Source organism: Staurois parvus, unplaced genomic scaffold (genome assembly GCF_062004578.1).
Source record: "Staurois parvus isolate SC_StPar_1 unplaced genomic scaffold, SC_StPar_1.0 ptg000504l, whole genome shotgun sequence".
In the NCBI taxonomy this organism is placed as follows: domain Eukaryota; kingdom Metazoa; phylum Chordata; class Amphibia; order Anura; family Ranidae; genus Staurois; species Staurois parvus.
The window spans coordinates 92,215-110,172 of record NW_028318300.1 but is presented as its reverse complement, the minus strand read 5'-3'; the positions used below and the strand labels follow the sequence as shown (position 1 = coordinate 110,172).

General features: G+C 57.6%; 1 protein-coding gene across 1 annotated transcript in view; it reads right to left on the bottom strand.

Moving 5' to 3' along the window:
* The window catches only part of LOC149451941 (regulatory-associated protein of mTOR-like), a gene marked incomplete at its 5' end in the record, with an annotated part of 132,827 nt that overhangs the window by 35,988 nt on the left and 78,881 nt on the right, over positions 1–17,958 (bottom strand). The window contains one exon of the mRNA XM_089689949.1: positions 11,591–11,737. Coding sequence (XP_089546075.1) covers positions 11,591–11,737 — 147 coding nt within the window. The remainder of the gene's footprint in view (positions 1–11,590; positions 11,738–17,958) is intronic.

The following is a 17,958-nucleotide window of genomic DNA, read 5'->3' as shown; positions in this document are numbered from 1 at the left end:
CGGGAAGGGGTCCCAGGAGGCGGCACTGACCAATGAGAAGTGCCCCCGAGGCTCCTTACGGGAAGGGGTCCCAGGAGGCGGCACTGACCGATGAGAAGTGCCCCGAGGCTCCCTACGGTAAGGGGTCCCAGGAGGCGGCACTGACCGATGAGAAGTGCCCCCGAGGCTCCTTACGGGAAGGGGTCCCAGGAGGCGGCACTGACCAATGAGAAGTGTCCCCGAGGCTCCTTACGGTAAGGGGTCCCAGGAGGCGGCACTGACCAATGAGAAGTGCCCCCGAGGCTCCTTACGGGAAGGGGTCCCAGGAGGCGGCACTGACCGATGAGAAGTGCCCCCGAGGCTCCTTACGGTAAGGGGTCCCAGGAGGCGGCACTGACCAATGAGAAGTGCCCCCGAGGCTCCTTACGGGAAGGGGTCCCAGGAGGCGGCACTGACCAATGAGAAGTGCCCCCGAGGCTCCCTACGGTAAGGGGTCCCAGGAGGCGGCACTGACCGATGAGAAGTGTCCCCGAGGCTCCTTACGGTAAGGGGTCCCAGGAGGCGGCACTGACCAATGAGAAGTGCCCCCGACATATTAAACAGTATTGTAAATCAAATCTCTTGTGTTTATAATTCCCTGGTTGCTAGGCATCCATTTATGGATGAACCCCCCCTATCCCAGCACCCCCCTCTGTGACCCTGCTTAGTACTGGTCACAATACAGAGAGAATGGGGCATTGGGGGGTAGGTAGCAGCAGAAGCTCCTCCCTCTATATTCTCTGCACACAGGAATGGGTAAGTAGGCACTAATGAACAATACTGGAGGAAACCTTCATTGAAGCTCGCTTGGCATCGTTCGTCTTGTTCGCTGAAAACGATTTCTCGGCGTCACAAACCCTTCAATGTTAATCGGCTTCAGAGCACAAAGCAATAAAATGATAAAAAGGCAAAAAGTTCTCCAGGGTACTCCGCCCGGTACAGACCCGCCCCTCTCCGAGTACTCCGCCCGGTACAGACCCGTCCCTCTCCGAGTACCCCGCCCGGTACAGACCCGTCCCTCTCTGAGTACTCCGCCCGGTACAGACCCGCCCCTCTCGGAGTACTCCGCCCGGTACAGACCCGTCCCTCTCCGAGTACTCCGCCCGGTACAGACCCGCCCCTCTCGGAGTACTCCGCCCGGTACAGACCCGTCCCTCTCCGAGTACTCCGCCCGGTACAGACCCGCCCCTCTCCGAGTACTCCGCCCGGTACAGACCCGCCCCTCTCCGAGTACTCCGCCCGGAACAGACCCGCCCCTCTCCGAGTACTCCGCCCGGTACAGACCCTTTCCTCTCCGAGTACTCCGCCCGGTACAGACCCGTCCCTCTCCGAGTACTCCGCCCGGTACAGACCCGTCCCTCTCCGAGTACTCCGCCCGGTACAGACCCGTCCCTCTCCGAGTACTCCGCCCGGTACAGACCCGCCCCTCTCCGAGTACTCCGCCCAGTACAGACCCGTCCCTCTCCGAGTACTCCGCCCAGTACAGAACCGTCCATCTCCGCCCGGTACAGACCCGCCCCTCTCCGAGTACTCCACCCGGTACAGACCCGCCCCTCTCCGAGTACTCCGCCCGGTACAGACCCGCCCCTCTCCGAGTACTCCGCCCGGTACAGACCCGCCCCTCTCCGAGTACTCCGCCCGGTACAGACCCGTCCCTCTCCGAGTACCCCGCCCGGTACAGACCCGTCCCTCTCCGAGTACCCCGCCCGGTACAGACCCGTCCCTCTCCGAGTACCCCGCCCGGTAAAGACCCGTCCCTCTCCGAGTACCCCGCCCGGTACAGACCCGTCCCTCTCCGAGTACCCCGCCCGGTACAGACCCGTCCCTCTCCGAGTACCCCGCCCGGTACAGACCCGTCCCTCTCCGAGTACCCCGCCCGGTACAGACCCGTCCATCACCGCCCGGTACAGACCCGTCCCTCTCCGAGTACTCCGCCCGGTACAGACCCGTCCCTCTCCGAGTACTCCGCCCGGTACAGACCCGTCCCTCTCCGAGTACTCCGCCCGGTACAGACCCGTCCCTCTCCGAGTACCCCGCCCGGTACAGACCCGTCCCTCTCAGAGTACCCCGCCCGGTACAGACCCGTCCCTCTCCAAGTAACCCGCCCGGTACAGACCCGTCCCTCTCCAAGTACCCCGCCCGGTACAGACCCGTCCCTCTCCGAGTACTCCGCCCAGTACAGACCCATCCATCTCCGCCCGGTACAGACCCGTCCCTCTCCGAGTACTCCGCCCGGTACAGACCCATCCATCTCTGCCCGGTACAGACCCGTTCCTCTCGGCGTACTCCGCCTGGTAAAGACCCGTTCCTCTCCGAGTACTCCACCCGGAACAGACCCGTTCCTCTCCGAGTACTCCGCCTGGTAAAGACCCGTTCCTCTCGGTGTACTCCGCCTGGTAAAGACCCGTTCCTTTCTGAGTACTCCGCCCGGTACAGACCCGTTCCTCTCCGAGTACTCCACCCGGTACAGACCCGTTCCTCTCCGAGTACTCCGCCTGGTAAAGACTCGTTCCTCTCGGAACATCTTATTCCAAAAACCCTGGCCAATATTACAGAGTTCTCCTGTGGTCTCCTTTATGGCTATACCCATCCTCCACTCTTCTGGGAAGACTTTCCACCAGATGTTGGAGGGGGTCTGTGGGAAGACCTGGATCACCATCGGGGTTCCAATCCATCCCAAACGTGTTCAGTAGGTTGAGGTCGGGGCTCTGTACGGGATACTGGACTTCCTCCACATCAAACTGGTCCTCCATGTCTCTATGGAGCTGGCTTTGTACACGGGGGACAGTCATGGGGGGACAGAAAAGGGTCTTCACCAAACTGGTCCTCCATGTCTTTATGGAGCTGGCTTTGTACACAGGGGACAGTCACGGGGGGGACAGAAAAGGGTCTTCACCAAACTGTCACCACAAGGCTGGAGGAGCACAATTGTCTCCAATGTCTTTGTATGATGGAGAATTACCGGGACCCCTCACTGGGGACACCTGACCTCCATCATTGGGGAGTTCCCACACTAACAGTTATATAGGTGTGATGTTCTGTGTTCCCGAATTCTTGTCCATACAGTGTAGTGTTCTCCTCTGCCATCATACAAGCAGAACATTCACAATGACACCAGGTGACACCCCACAGAAACTGTTGGATTACCAAGCAGCATGTTGGAGTTGGAAGCCATGATCTATACAGACACGCCACTGAGGAAGACACACAGATGGCTGTCTAGGGGGGTCCCAGGCTGCTCCACAAGGGAGTCTATGGTACGTAAAACCAAACACAGGCACTGGATTCAGACATTTCATTGTTTTAGTGACAGATTCCCTTTATTCCAATCGTCCCCTCAGGTCGGCCTGGGCCCCTAAGGCCACCTTCCTCCAGAAGTCATGTCCCTGGTTGGTGGAGTAGATGATTCCATGAGGTGTCTGTGCCCCTCCCACATCAGCATCCCTCATAGCTGAGCTCTGTATCTGGAGGTCCCGATGGGGAGAACCTCACCACTCTACAGCCATAATGAGGCCCCAAGAGACAGGAGGTCAGAGAGTTCCAGGAACATTATCTCTGCCAGCCGCAGGCCTGTAATGTGAAGCCGAGGCCAGGCCATGGAGGAAAGTCATTTCCATAAATCACACGCAGCAGCAAGCGCCATCTCACCCAACGCAACGCGCTTCATTCTCAAAGCTCAGAGCAGAAGCAATGAAGTCATCCGGCTCCTTCCTGCTCCCCCTACAGAGCTGCAGTCTCTATACATTACAGATCAGAAAGGTGGGAAGAGCAGAGTCACTGCTGGGAGGAGGGAGCAGAGCCGCTGAGTCACTGCTGGGAGGGGGGAGCAGAGCCGCTGAGTCACTGCTGGGAGGAGGGAGCAGAGCCGCTGAGTCACTGCTGGGAGGGGGGAGCAGAGCCGCCGAGTCACTGCTGGGAGGGGGGAGCAGAGCCGCTTAGTCACTGCTGGGAGGGGGGAGCAGAGCCGCTGAGTCACTGCTGGGAGGGGGGAGCAGAGCCGCTGAGTCACTGCTGGGAGGGGGGAGCAGAGCCGCTGAGTCACTGCTGGGAGGGGGGAGCAGAGCCGCTGAGTCACTGCTGGGAGGAGGGAGCAGAGCCGCCGAGTCACTGCTGGGAGGGGGGAGCAGAGCCGCCGAGTCACTGCTGGGAGGGGGGAGCAGAGCCGCTGAGTCACTGCTGGGAGGGGGGAGCAGAGCCGCCGAGTCACTGCTGGGAGGGGGGAGCAGAGCCGCTGAGTCACTGCTGGGAGGGGGGAGCAGAGCCGCTGAGTCACTGCTGGGAGGGGGGAGCCGAGCCGCTGAGTCACTGCTGGGAGGGGGGAGCAGAGCCGCTGAGTCACTGCTGGGAGGGGGGAGCAGAGCCGCTGAGTCACTGCTGGGAAGGGGGGAGCAGAGCCGCTGAGTCACTGCTGGGAGGGGTGAGCAGAGCCGCGGTGTCACTGCTGGGAAGGGTGAGCAGAGCCGCGGAGTCACTGCTGGGAGGGGGGAGCAGAGCCGCGGAGTCACTGCTGGGAGGGGGGAGCAGAGCCGCGGAGTCACTGCTGGGAGGGGGGAGCAGAGCCGCGGAGTCACTGCTGGGAGAGGGGAGCAGAGTGAACAGAGCTGAATTGTTCCAGTTTCTGCAGCTCCCGGGGTCAGTGAGATCTCATTTTCTGCTCATTTGCTGCTTTTACAAATTCTATCCATATTTAAATGCTCAGAACGTGGCCACAACGCAAGGAACAAACTGCCCCCAATCAGAGTGCCGCCCCCCCTCCCCTCGCGGTCGGTCTCCCATCCTCCGCTCCTGGAATTATTCGGCTGCCTTTCCTGACCTTATTACTACATTTTTCTGAAATTAGATGTTTGTTTGGAAAGTGAGTAAGCTTATAACGATGTGGATGCTTTGGGTGCCAATTACAGCGCGGCTCGGTGTGGCACGGAGCGGTGTGGTGCGGCACGGAGCGGTGCGGCATGGAGCGTCACAGAGTGGTATGGCACGGAGCAGAACAGAGCGGTGCGTCGCGGTGTGGTGCGGAGCGCTGCAGTGTGGTGCGGAGCGCTGCAGTGTGGTGCGGAGCGGTGCAAGACGGAGCGGTGCAGAGTGGAGCGGTGCGTCACGAAACGGTGCGTCACGGAGCAGAGCGGTACGGTGCGTCACGGAGCAGAGCGGTACGGTGCGTCATGAAATGGTGCGTCATGGAGCAGAGCGGTACGGTGCGTCACGGAGCAGAGCGGTACGGTGCGTCATGAAATGGTGCGTCATGGAGCAGAGCGGTACGGTGCGTCACGGAGCAGAGCGGTACGGTGCGTCACGGAGCAGAGCGGTACGGTGCGTCACGGAGCAGAGCGGTACGGTGCGTCGCGGTACGGTGCGTCACGGAGCAGAGCGGTACGGTGCGTCACGGAGCAGAGCGGTACGGTGCGTCACGGAGCAGAGCGGTACGGTGCGTCACGGAGCAGAGCGGTACGGTGCGTCACGGAGCAGAGCGGTACGGTGCGTCACGGAGCAGAGCGGTACGGTGCGTCACGGAGCAGAGCGGTACGGTGCGTCACGGAGCAGAGCGGTACGGTGCGTCATGAAATGGTGCGTCATGGAGCAGAGCGGTACGGTGCGTCACGGAGCAGAGCGGTACGGTGCGTCACGGAGCAGAGCGGTACGGTGCGTCACGGAGCAGAGCGGTACGGTGCGTCACGAAACGGTGCGTCACGGAGCAGAGCAGTACGGTGCGTCACGGAGCAGAGCGGTACGGTGCGTCATGAAATGGTGCGTCATGGAGCAGAGCGGTACGGTGCGTCACGGAGCAGAGCGGTACGGTGCGTCACGGAGCAGAGCGGTACGGTGCGTCGCGGTACGGTGCGTCACGGAGCAGAGCGGTACGGTGCGTCACGGAGCAGAGCGGTACGGTGCGTCACGGAGCAGAGCGGTACGGTGCGTCACGGAGCAGAGCGGTACGGTGCGTCACGGAGCAGAGCGGTACGGTGCGTCACGGAGCAGAGCGGTACGGTGCGTCACGGAGCAGAGCGGTACGGTGCGTCACGGAGCAGAGCGGTACGGTGCGTCACGGAGCAGAGCGGTACGGTGCGTCACGGAGCAGAGCGGTACGGTGCGTCACGGAGCAGAGCGGTACGGTGCGTCACGGAGCAGAGCGGTACGGTGCGTCACGGAGCAGAGCGGTACGGTGCGTCACGGAGCAGAGCGGTACGGTGCGTCACGGAGCAGAGCGGTACGGTGCGTCACGGAGCAGAGCGGTACGGTGCGTCACGGAGCAGAGCGGTACGGTGCGTCACGGAGCAGAGCGGTACGGTGCGTCACGGAGCAGAGCGGTACGGTGCGTCACGGAGCAGAGCGGTACGGTGCGTCACGGAGCAGAGCGGTACGGTGCGTCACGGAGCAGAGCGGTACGGTGCGTCACGGAGCAGAGCGGTACGGTGCGTCACGGAGCAGAGCGGTACGGTGCGTCACGGAGCAGTGCGGCGCAGGATGCCGGTCTGGGCAGCCAGGAAATAAATCAGCTCCGGATGAATTCTCAGAGCTCATAATTAGGAAACGCTCGGAGAAATCGCTGCCCCCCCTCCCCCCATACATATGCATGGAGAGGAAAGAGCAGCGGATGGAGCAGGGAAGAGGGGCTCAGGCTGGATGACACCACCTCAGTGACACCATGAGAGAGAAGGGAAGGAGGAAATTCGCGGCACAAAGAGAACTCCATTTTTCTTGCTCATAAAGATGGAGAGCCCGAGGCGGTGCAGGAGGAGGAGTCTGTAAATCATAAAAACAGCCAGAGACTCCTAACAACATACATCGGGGGGCTGAGAAAAACCGCCACGCTGGGGGAGTCCCATGTTCAGGACACAGAGATTCCAGCACTCTGCCATCCCAGGAGAAAGAATCGTGTTATCGGATGTCAGAGACCCCAAAAACTGGATGACGGGTACCTCATGTCCTAGGACCAAACCGTATAAAAGGGCAAGTTCACGGCTCTTCAGACTTTAGAGGGAATAGTGCCCCATCATTGGTGTCAGTGGGAGGAATAGTGCCCCATCATTGGTGTCAGTGGGAGGAATAGTGCCCCATCATTGGTGTCAGTGGGAGGAATAGTGCCCCATCATTGGTGTCAGTGGGAGGAATAGTGTCCCATCATTGGTATCAGTGGGGGGAATAGTGCCCCATCATTGGTGTCAGTGGGAGGAATAGTGTCCCATTATTGGTGTCAGTGGAGGAATAGTGTCCCATCATCGGTATCAGTGGGGGGAATAGTGCCCCATCATCGGTGTCAGTGGGAGGAATAGTGCCCCATCATTGGTGTCAGTGGGAGGAATAGTGCCCCATCATCGGTGTCGGTGGGAGGAATAGTGCCCCATCATTGTTGTCAGTGGGAGGAATAGTGCCCCATCATTGGTGTCAGTGGGAGGAATAGTGCCCCATCATTGGTGTCAGTGGGAGGAATAGTGCCCCATCATTGGTGTCAGTGGGAGGAATAGTGCCCCATCGTTGGTGTCAGTGGGGGGAATAGTGCCCCAGCATTGGTGTCAGTGGGGGGAATAGTGCCCCATCATTGGTGTCAGTGGGAGGAATAGTGCCCCATCGTTGGTGTCAGTGGGGGGAATAGTGCCCCATCGTTGGTGTCAGTGGGGGGAATAGTGCCCCATCGTTGGTGTCAGTGGGGGGAATAGTGCCCCATCATTGGTGTCAGTGGGAGGAATAGTGCCCCATCGTTGGTATCAGTGGGGGGAATAGTGCCCCATCATTGGTGTCAGTGGGAGGAATAGTGCCCCATCATTGGTATCAGTGGGAGGAATAGTGCCCCATCATTGGTATCAGTGGGAGGAATAGTGCCCCATCATTGGTGTCAGTGGGAGGAATAGTGCCCCATCATTGGTGTCAGTGGGAGGAGTCGTGCCCCATCAGTGGTGTCAGTGGGAGGAATAGTGCCCCATCATTGGTGTCAGTGGGAGGAATAGTGCCCCATCATTGGTGTCAGTGGGAGGAATAGTGCCCCATCGTTGGTGTCAGTGGGAGGAATAGTGCCCCATCGTTGGTGTCAGTGGGGGGAATAGTGCCCCATCGTTGGTGTCAGTGGGGGGAATAGTGCCCCATCATTGGTGTCAGTGGGGGGAATAGTGCCCCATCATTGGTGTCAGTGGGAGGAATAGTGCCCCATCGTTGGTATCAGTGGGGGGAATAGTGCCCCATCATTGGTGTCAGTGGGAGGAATAGTGCCCCATCATTGGTGTCAGTGGGAGGAATAGTGCCCCATCATTGGTATCAGTGGGAGGAATAGTGCCCCATCATTGGTGTCAGTGGGAGGAATAGTGTCCCATCATTGGTGTCAGTGGGAGGAATAGTGCTCCATCATTGGTGTCAGTGGGAGGAATAGTGCCCCATCATTGGTGTCAGTGGGAGGAATAGTGCCCCATCATTGGTGTCAGTGGGAGGAATAGTGTCCCATCATTGGTGTCAGTGGGAGGAATAGTGCTCCATCATTGGAGTCAGTGGGAGGAATAGTGCCCCATCATTGGTGTCAGTGGGAGGAATAGTGCCCCATCATTGGTATCAGTGGGAGGAATAGTGTCCCATCATTGGTGTCAGTGGGAGGAATAGTGCCCCATCATTGGTGTCAGTGGGAGGAATAGTGCCCCATCATTGGTGTCAGTGGGAGGAATAGTGCTCCATCATTGGTGTCAGTGGGAGGAATAGTGCCCCATCATTGGTGTCAGTGGGAGGAACAGTGCCCCATCATTGGTGTCAGTGGGAGGAATAGTGTCCCATCATTGGTATCAGTGGGAGGAATAGTGCCCCATCATTGGTGTCAGTGGGAGGAATAGTGCCCCATCATTGGTGTCGGTGGGAGGAATAGTGCCCCATCATTGGTGTCAGTGGGAGGAATAGTGCCCCATCATTGGTGTCAGTGGGAGGAATAGTGCCCCATCATTGGTGTCAGTGGGAGGAATAGTGCCCCATCATTGGTGTCAGTGGGAGGAATAGTGCCCCATCGTTGGTGTCAGTGGGGGGAATAGTGCCCCAGCATTGGTGTCAGTGGGGGGAATAGTGCCCCATCATTGGTGTCAGTGGGAGGAATAGTGCCCCATCGTTGGTGTCAGTGGGGGGAATAGTGCCCCATCGTTGGTGTCAGTGGGGGGAATAGTGCCCCATCGTTGGTGTCAGTGGGGGGAATAGTGCCCCATCGTTGGTGTCAGTGGGGGGAATAGTGCCCCATCATTGGTGTCAGTGGGGGGAATAGTGCCCCATCGTTGGTGTCAGTGGGGGGAATAGTGCCCCATCGTTGGTGTCAGTGGGGGGAATAGTGCCCCATCATTGGTGTCAGTGGGAGGAATAGTGCCCCATCATTGGTATCAGTGGGAGGAATAGTGCCCCATCATTGGTATCAGTGGGAGGAATAGTGCCCCATCATTGGTGTCAGTGGGAGGAATAGTGTCCCATCATTGGTGTCAGTGGGAGGAATAGTGCTCCATCATTGGTGTCAGTGGGAGGAATAGTGCCCCATCATTGGTGTCAGTGGGAGGAATAGTGCCCCATCATTGGTGTCAGTGGGAGGAATAGTGCCCCATCATTGGTGTCAGTGGGAGGAATAGTGTCCCATCATTGGTATCAGTGGGAGGAATAGTGCCCCATCATTGGTGTCAGTGGGAGGAATAGTGCCCCATCATTGGTGTCAGTGGGAGGAATAGTGTCCCATCATTGGTATCAGTGGGAGGAATAGTGCCCCATCATTGGTGTCAGTGGGAGGAGTCGTGCCCCATCAGTGGTGTCAGTGGGAGGAATAGTGCCCCATCATTGGTGTCAGTGGGAGGAATAGTGCCCCATCATTGGTGTCAGTGGGAGGAATAGTGCCCCATCGTTGGTGTCAGTGGGAGGAATAGTGCCCCATCGTTGGTGTCAGTGGGGGGAATAGTGCCCCATCGTTGGTGTCAGTGGGGGGAATAGTGCCCCATCATTGGTGTCAGTGGGAGGAATAGTGCCCCATCGTTGGTATCAGTGGGGGGAATAGTGCCCCATCATTGGTGTCAGTGGGAGGAATAGTGCCCCATCATTGGTGTCAGTGGGAGGAATAGTGCCCCATCATTGGTATCAGTGGGAGGAATAGTGCCCCATCATTGGTGTCAGTGGGAGGAATAGTGTCCCATCATTGGTGTCAGTGGGAGGAATAGTGCTCCATCATTGGTGTCAGTGGGAGGAATAGTGCCCCATCATTGGTGTCAGTGGGAGGAATAGTGCCCCATCATTGGTGTCAGTGGGAGGAATAGTGTCCCATCATTGGTGTCAGTGGGAGGAATAGTGCTCCATCATTGGAGTCAGTGGGAGGAATAGTGCCCCATCATTGGTGTCAGTGGGAGGAATAGTGCCCCATCATTGGAGTCAGTGGGAGGAATAGTGCCCCATCATTGGTGTCAGTGGGAGGAATAGTGTCCCATCATTGGTATCAGTGGGAGGAATAGTGCCCCATCATTGGTGTCAGTGGGAGGAATAGTGCCCCATCGTTGGTGTCAGTGGGAGGAATAGTGCCCCATCATTGGTATCAGTGGGAGGAATAGTGCCCCATCATTGGTGTCAGTGGGAGGAATAGTGCCCCATCATTGGTGTCGGTGGGAGGAGTCGTGCCTCATCAGTGGTGTCAGTGGGAGGAATAGTGCCCCATCATTGGTGTCAGTGGGAGGAATAGTGCCCCATCATTGGTGTCAGTGGGAGGAATAGTGTCCCATCATTGGTGTCAGTGGGAGGAATAGTGCCCCATCATTGGTGTCAGTGGGTGACTAAGGTGGTCAGTGCCTCATCTGTAATAGATCAGCCTCAGAACCTGTGGAATAATATGTGGTCGGGTTCAAGCCCTGGTTCTGTGCGGTCATGTGGGCCGTGATTTGTGCCGGGCACGAGGTCCCAATCATTTGAATGGACTCCTGTGACCCGGGACACGCAGGGAAGAAGTCCCTGCACTACTTTGGAAATCGCAGTCCACACGGGAAATGAAGCTCCCAGCATAGTTGTGATTTCTGGTGCGGGCGGCGTGCCTCTAGAATTAATGGCACCCGCCTGCGTGTCCCGCATTCCTCTGTGCAGGTGGTGCAGCTGCAGGTACTTGTGTGGGCCCCGCATCGGCACTACTCACAAAGATGTGACCTGAGGGTAAAGCGATGAGGTGGCCACCCGACCCGGGAGAGCCGGTAAGCCCTACGGGTTTCGTCCTGCACCGTACCGCATGGGTGTGCAGGGAACCGGCAATGTTTGCACTGGCACCGTATTTATTTTCACACATGTAGGAGACTTGCACTCATATCAGTGATTTTCCACTCAGGATTGCAGGGGGTGGGTCTTTGGGCCTACCCTGAAGTCTGCAGAGCATTGCACCCACAATCATTGGACGGCGGGTGCGATGTCAGGCTCCTGCAGACAAGTCCTACAGCTCTGATCCCTCTGTACAGCGGTCTGCCTGAAAGCTGCAGGGCTTGTGAATGCACAATCAGAACTACGTCTGCCGCAGTGGCTGATGGGACTTGTAGTTCATTCATTTCCTGAACTCTGATTGGCTGTGAAATATCATCGACTTGAGTCTGGAACCATCGGAGTCACTTACCTCCAGCTCCTGCTCCCTCTGCAGAGCAAACTGCTTGAAGGACTTGACGATGAGGCCGGCGTTGGAGCAATCGTACACAAAGATGGAGGGGCTTCCCATCCAGGTCTGCAGGTCGTAGATGGAGAGGGGGATGTACTGAGTGTAATTCTGCAAGAAAGACAAGAAAGTCATCAGTAAGTTCTCTGCTTGTGTCCACGATGACGTGTCCATGATGACGTGTCCACGATGACGTGTCGCTGCCGAGGAATCGGGATAAAGACACAGCGGAAATACATCAACCAATCGGGTGTGGGGCGGGATTATTCTCCTACAATGGCCGCCGACTATTCCAGATAACCCGGATCTGCGGACACTCCGCCTATAACCTGGATCTGCTGACACTCCGCCTATAACCCGGATCTGCGGACACTCCGCCTATAACCCGGATCTGCGGACACTCCGCCTATAACCCGGATCTGCGGACACTCCGCCTATAACCCGGATCTGCGGACACTCCGCCTATAACCCGGATCTGCGGACACTCCGCCTATAACCCGGATCTGCGGACACTCCGCCTATAACCCGGATCTGCGGACACTCCGCCTATAACCGGGATATGCGGACACTCCGCCTATAACCGGGATCGGGGGACACTCCGCCTATAACCCGGATCTGCGGACACTCCCCCTATAACCTGGATCTGCTGACACTCCGCCTATAACCCGGATCTGCGGACACTCCCCCTATAACCTGGATCTGCGGACACTCCGCCTATAACCGGGATATGCTGACACTCCGCCTATAACCGGGATCTGCGGACACTCCCCCTATAACCGGGATCGGGGGACACTCCCCCTATAACCAGGATCTGGGGGACACTCCGCCTATAACCGGGATCTGGGGGACACTCCGCCTATAACCGGGATATGCGGACACTCCGCCTATAACCGGGATCTGCGGACACTCCGCCTATAACCGGGATCTGCGGACACTCCGCCTATAACCGGGATCTGCGGACACTCCGCCTATAACCGGGATCTGCGGACACTCCCCCTATAACCGGGATCTGCGGACACTCCCCCTATAACCGGGATCTGCGGAGACTCCCCCTATAACCGGGATCTGCGGACACTCCCCCTATAACCGGGATCTGCGGACACTCCCCCTATAACCGGGATCTGCGGACACTCCCCCTATAACCGGGATCTGCGGACACTCCCCCTATAACCGGGATCTGCGGACACTCCCCCTATAACCGGGATCGGCGGACACTCCCCCTATAACCGGGATCGGCGGACACTCCCCCTATAACCGGGATCGGCGGACACTCCCCCTATAACCGGGATCTGCGGACACGCCCCCTATAACCGGGATCGGCGGACACGCCCCCTATAACCGGGATCTGCGGACACGCCCCCTATAACCGGGATCTGCGGACACGCCCCCTATAACCGGGATCTGCGGACACGCCCCCTATAACCGGGATCTGCGGACACGCCCCCTATAACCGGGATCTGGGGACACTCCCCCTATAACCGGGATCTGCGGACACTCCCCCTATAACCGGGATCTACGGACACTCCCCCTTTAACCGGGATCTACGGACACTCCCCCTATAACCGGGATCTACGGACACTCCCCCTATAACCGGGATCTACGGACACGCCCTCTATAACCGGGATCTGCGGACACTCCCCCTATAACCGGGATCTACGGACACTCCCCCTATAACCGGGATCTGCGGACACTCCGCCTATAACCGGGATCTACGGACACTCCCCCTATAACCGGGATCTGCGGACACTCCCCCTATAACCGGGATCTACGGACACTCCCCCTATAACCGGGATTTACGGACACTCCCCCTATAACCGGGATCTACGGACACTCCCCCTATAACCGGGATCTACGGACACTCCCCCTATAACCGGGATCTACGGACACTCCCCCTATAACCGGGATCTACGGACACTCCCCCTATAACCGGGATCTACGGACACTCCCCCTATAACCGGGATCTACGGACACTCCCCCTATAACCGGGATCTACGGACACTCCGCCTATAACCGGGATCTATTACGCCGGAGGACACTGGAGGGGGATGAAGGGGGACGCCGGGGGAAGGGGGATGCCGGAGGAAGGGGGATGAAGGGGGACGCTGGAAGGGGGATGCCGGAGGAAGAGGGATGAAGGGGGACGCCGGAAGGGGGATGAAGGGGGACGCCGGAGGAAGGGGGACGCCGGAGGAAGGGGGACGCCGGAGGAAGGGGAACGCCGGAGGAAGAGGGAGGAAGGGGGACGCCGGAGGAATAGGGAGGAAGGGGGACGCCGGAGGAATAGGGAGGAAGGGGGACAAGGAGGAAGAGGGATGAAGGGGGACGCCGGATGAATAGGGAGGAAGGGGGACAAGGAGGAAGAGGGACGCCGGAGGAAGGGGGATGAAGGGGGACGCCGGAGGAAGGGGGATGAAGGGGGACGCCGGAGGAAGGGGGATGAAGGGGGACGCCGGAGGAAGGGGGATGAAGGGGGACGCCGGAGGAAGGGGGATGAAGGGGGACGCCGGAGGAAGGGGGATGAAGGGGGACGCCGGAGGAAGGGGGATGAAGGGGGACGCCGGAGGAAGGGGGATGAAGGGGGACAAGGAGGAAGGGGGATGAAGGGGGACAAGGAGGAAGAGGGATGAAGGGGGACGCCGGAGGAATAGGGAGGAAGGGGGACAAGGAGGAAGAGGGACGCCGGAGGAAGGGGGATGAAGGGGGACGCCGGAGGAAGGGGGATGAAGGGGGACGCCGGAGGAAGGGGGATGAAGGGGGACGCCGGAGGAAGGGGGATGAAGGGGGACGCCGGAGGAAGGGGGATGAAGGGGGACGCCGGAGGAAGGGGGATGAAGGGGGACGCCGGAGGAAGGGGACTCGGTTCCCAGTAAGGGGCAGTCCATACACAGCAGGGACTGTTCTGACAATCAGGGACCGGGGAAGATGATGATGTCGTTATATTCCATGTTATAGACAAGCCATGAAGAGTTGGGGGTTGGGAATGGAACACTGCTGTACCCATAGCAACCAATCCCCATTCTTCATATAGAGGACCGATGAGCGATGGTTCTGAAGTCCATATTCCGGGCTCAGCCACACGGAGTCCAGGAAGAACGGTGTCGGGCTGTGCTGGGCCAGCATTGTCAGGGTTAACCCCCGGCATGCTGAGCTAGAAGAGGACATAATCTGATTAGCGACCCCGGGCCCCTCGTAGAATTCGAGTGCAATAAGGAGGGCCAAGAGACACTTACCTCCACACCTCCCCCCCCCCTCCTGGAAAATCAGAGCGGGCGAGGGGGCAGGGCAGGAGTGGGGCCCCGAGAGTCGGGATAAAGTAGGATTTACAATCACACAGCCACACAAATCGCTTTGTGTTCTCCCCCGCCTGGGGGAGGGGAATGGAGGCAGATGGAGGCGCTTCCTCAAGAGAACCCAGCCATATCCCTTCCCCCGCCCTGTGAACTCCGTACTAGAACCCCGCCACCCAGCCATATCCCTTCCCCCGCCCTGTGAACTCCGTACTAGAACCCCGCCACCCAGCCATATCCCTTCCCCCGCCCTGTGAACTCCGTACTAGAACCCCGCCACCCAGCCATATCCCTTCCCCCGCCCTGTGAACTCCGTACTAGAACCCCGCCACCCAGCCATATCCCTTCCCCCGCCCTGTGAACTCCGTACTAGAACCCCGCCACCCAGCCATATCCCTTCCCCCGCCCTGTGAACTCCGTACTAGAACCCCGCCACCCAGCCATATCCCTTCCCCCGCCCTGTGAACTCCGTACTAGAACCCCGCCACCCAGCCATACCCCTTCCCTCGCCGTGTGAACTAGAACCCCGCCACCCGGCCATATCCCTTCCCCCACCCTGTGAACTCCGTACTAGAACCCCGCCACCCGGCCATATCCCTTCCCCCGCCCTGTGAACTCCATACTAGAACCTCGCCACCCGGCCATATCCCTTCCCCACCTGTGAACGTCGTACTAGAACCCCATTACCCTTCCATATCCCTCTATAGTGTGTACTTACAGTGGATATAAAAAGTCTTCACCCCCCCCCCCACCCCAGGTAAAATGTCCAGTTTCTGTTCTGTAAAATATTGAGACAAAGATCAACTATACAACTCGGCTGGACAACAAACTGAAAACTTTTAGGTGGGGGGAAGTAAACATAAAAAACTTAAATAATCTGGTTGCATAAGTGTACACACCCTTACACTGATCCTTTGGCGACGCCCCTTTTGATGTGATTCTGGCACTCAGTCTTTTTGGGGAGGAGTCTATCAGCACGGCACATCCTGACTCGGCAATATTTGCCCGCTCTTCCAGATCTGTCAGATTGTGTGTCATCTCCTGCGCACAGCCCTCTTCAGATCCCCCCACAGATCTTCCATCGGATTCAGGTCGGGGCTCTGGCTGGGCCATTCCAGAACTTTCCTCCTCTCCTGGTGATCCCATTCCTTTGTGGATTCGGATGGATGCTTTGGTTGGTTGTCATGCAGGAAGGTGAAGTTCCTCTTCATCGTCAGCAGAAGTCTGAAGGTTTTGTGCCGATATTGACCGGTATTTGGAACTGTTCAGAATTCCCTCTGCCGTGACTAAGGCCCCAGTTTCAGCTGAAGAACAACCGCCCCAAAGCATGATGCTGCCACCACCATGCTTCACAGTGGGTATGGTGTTCTTCTGGTGATGGGCAGTGTTGTTTTTGTGCCAAACATATCTTAGTCCATCCTTGGTTCCATCAGACCGGAACACATTCCCCTCATGCTTCTAGGAGACTTCAGATGTTTCTGCAGAATCTAGCCGGGCTTGGATGGTTTTCTTGGTAAGGAAGGTCTTCCGTCTTCCCCTCCACCCCATCGCCCAACATATGAAGAACATGGGAGGTTGGTGTCACATGGACCACACAGCCAGGACTGGCCACATACTCCTGCAGCTCCTCTCATGTTGCTGCTGGCCTCATGGTGGCCTCCCAGACCAGTTTCCTTCTCATCTTTTCCTCCATCTTTGGAGGGAAGTCCAGTTCCTGGTGATGTCACTGTTGGTAGTCACTGTTGGTGTTGTCACTGTTGGGGATGTCACTGTTGGGGATGTCACTGTTGGTGATGTCACTGTTGGTAGTCACTGTTGGTGATGTCACTGTTGGTAGTCACTGTTGGGGATGTCACTGTTGGGGATGTCACTGTTGGTAGTCACTGTTGGTAGTCACTGTTGGTAGTCACTGTTGGTAGTCACTGTTGGTAGTCACTGTTGGTAGTCACTGTTGGTAGTCACTGTTGGTGTTGTCACTGTTGGGGATGTCACTGTTGGGGATGTCACTGTTGGTAGTCACTGTTGGTAGTCACTGTTGGTAGTCACTGTTGGTGTTGTCACTGTTGGTGATGTCACTGTTGGTAGTCACTGTTGGTAGTCACTGTTGGTAGTCACTGTTGGGGATGTCACTGTTGGTGGTCACTGTTGGTGATGTCACTGTTGGGGATGTCACTGTTGGTGATGTCACTGTTGGTGATGTCACTGTTGGTAGTCACTGTTGGTGATGTCACTGTTGGTAGTCACTGTTGGTGATGTCACTGTTGGTAGTCACTGTTGGTGATGTCACTGTTGGTGATGTCACTGTTGGGGATGTCACTGTTGGGGATGTCACTGTTGGGGATGTCACTGTTGGGGATGTCACTGTTGGGGATGTCACTGTTGGAGATGTCACTGTTGGGGATGTCACTGTTGGGGATGTCACTGTTGGGGATGTCACTGTTGGAGATGTCACTGTTGGAGATGTCACTGTTGGGGATGTCACTGTTGGGGATGTCACTGTTGGTGATGTCACTGTTGGGGATGTCACTGTTGGGGATGTCACTGTTGGAGATGTCACTGTTGGGGATGTCACTGTTGGTGATGTCACTGTTGGGGATGTCACTGTTGGTGATGTCACTGTTGGTGATGTCACTGTTGGTAGTCACTGTTGGTGATGTCACTGTTGGTGATGTCACTGTTGGGGATGTCACTGTTGGGGATGTCACTGTTGGGGATGTCACTGTTGGGGATGTCACTGTTGGGGATGTCACTGTTGGTGATGTCACTGTTGGGCCATATTTCCTCCACTTGATGATGACGGTCTTCTCTGTGTTCCATGGTATATCTAATGCCGTGGAGACTCTTCTGTCCCCGTCTCCTGACTGATACTTTGTAACAATGAGATCCCTCTGATGCTTTGGAAGCTCTCTGCGGAACATGGCATTTGCTGTAGGATGCGACTAAGAAAATGTCAGGAAAGACAGACTAGAACAGCTGGACTTTATTTGGAGGTCATCAGAGGCACATCACATGATGGCGGGTGTGTACTGACTCCTATTTACCGTG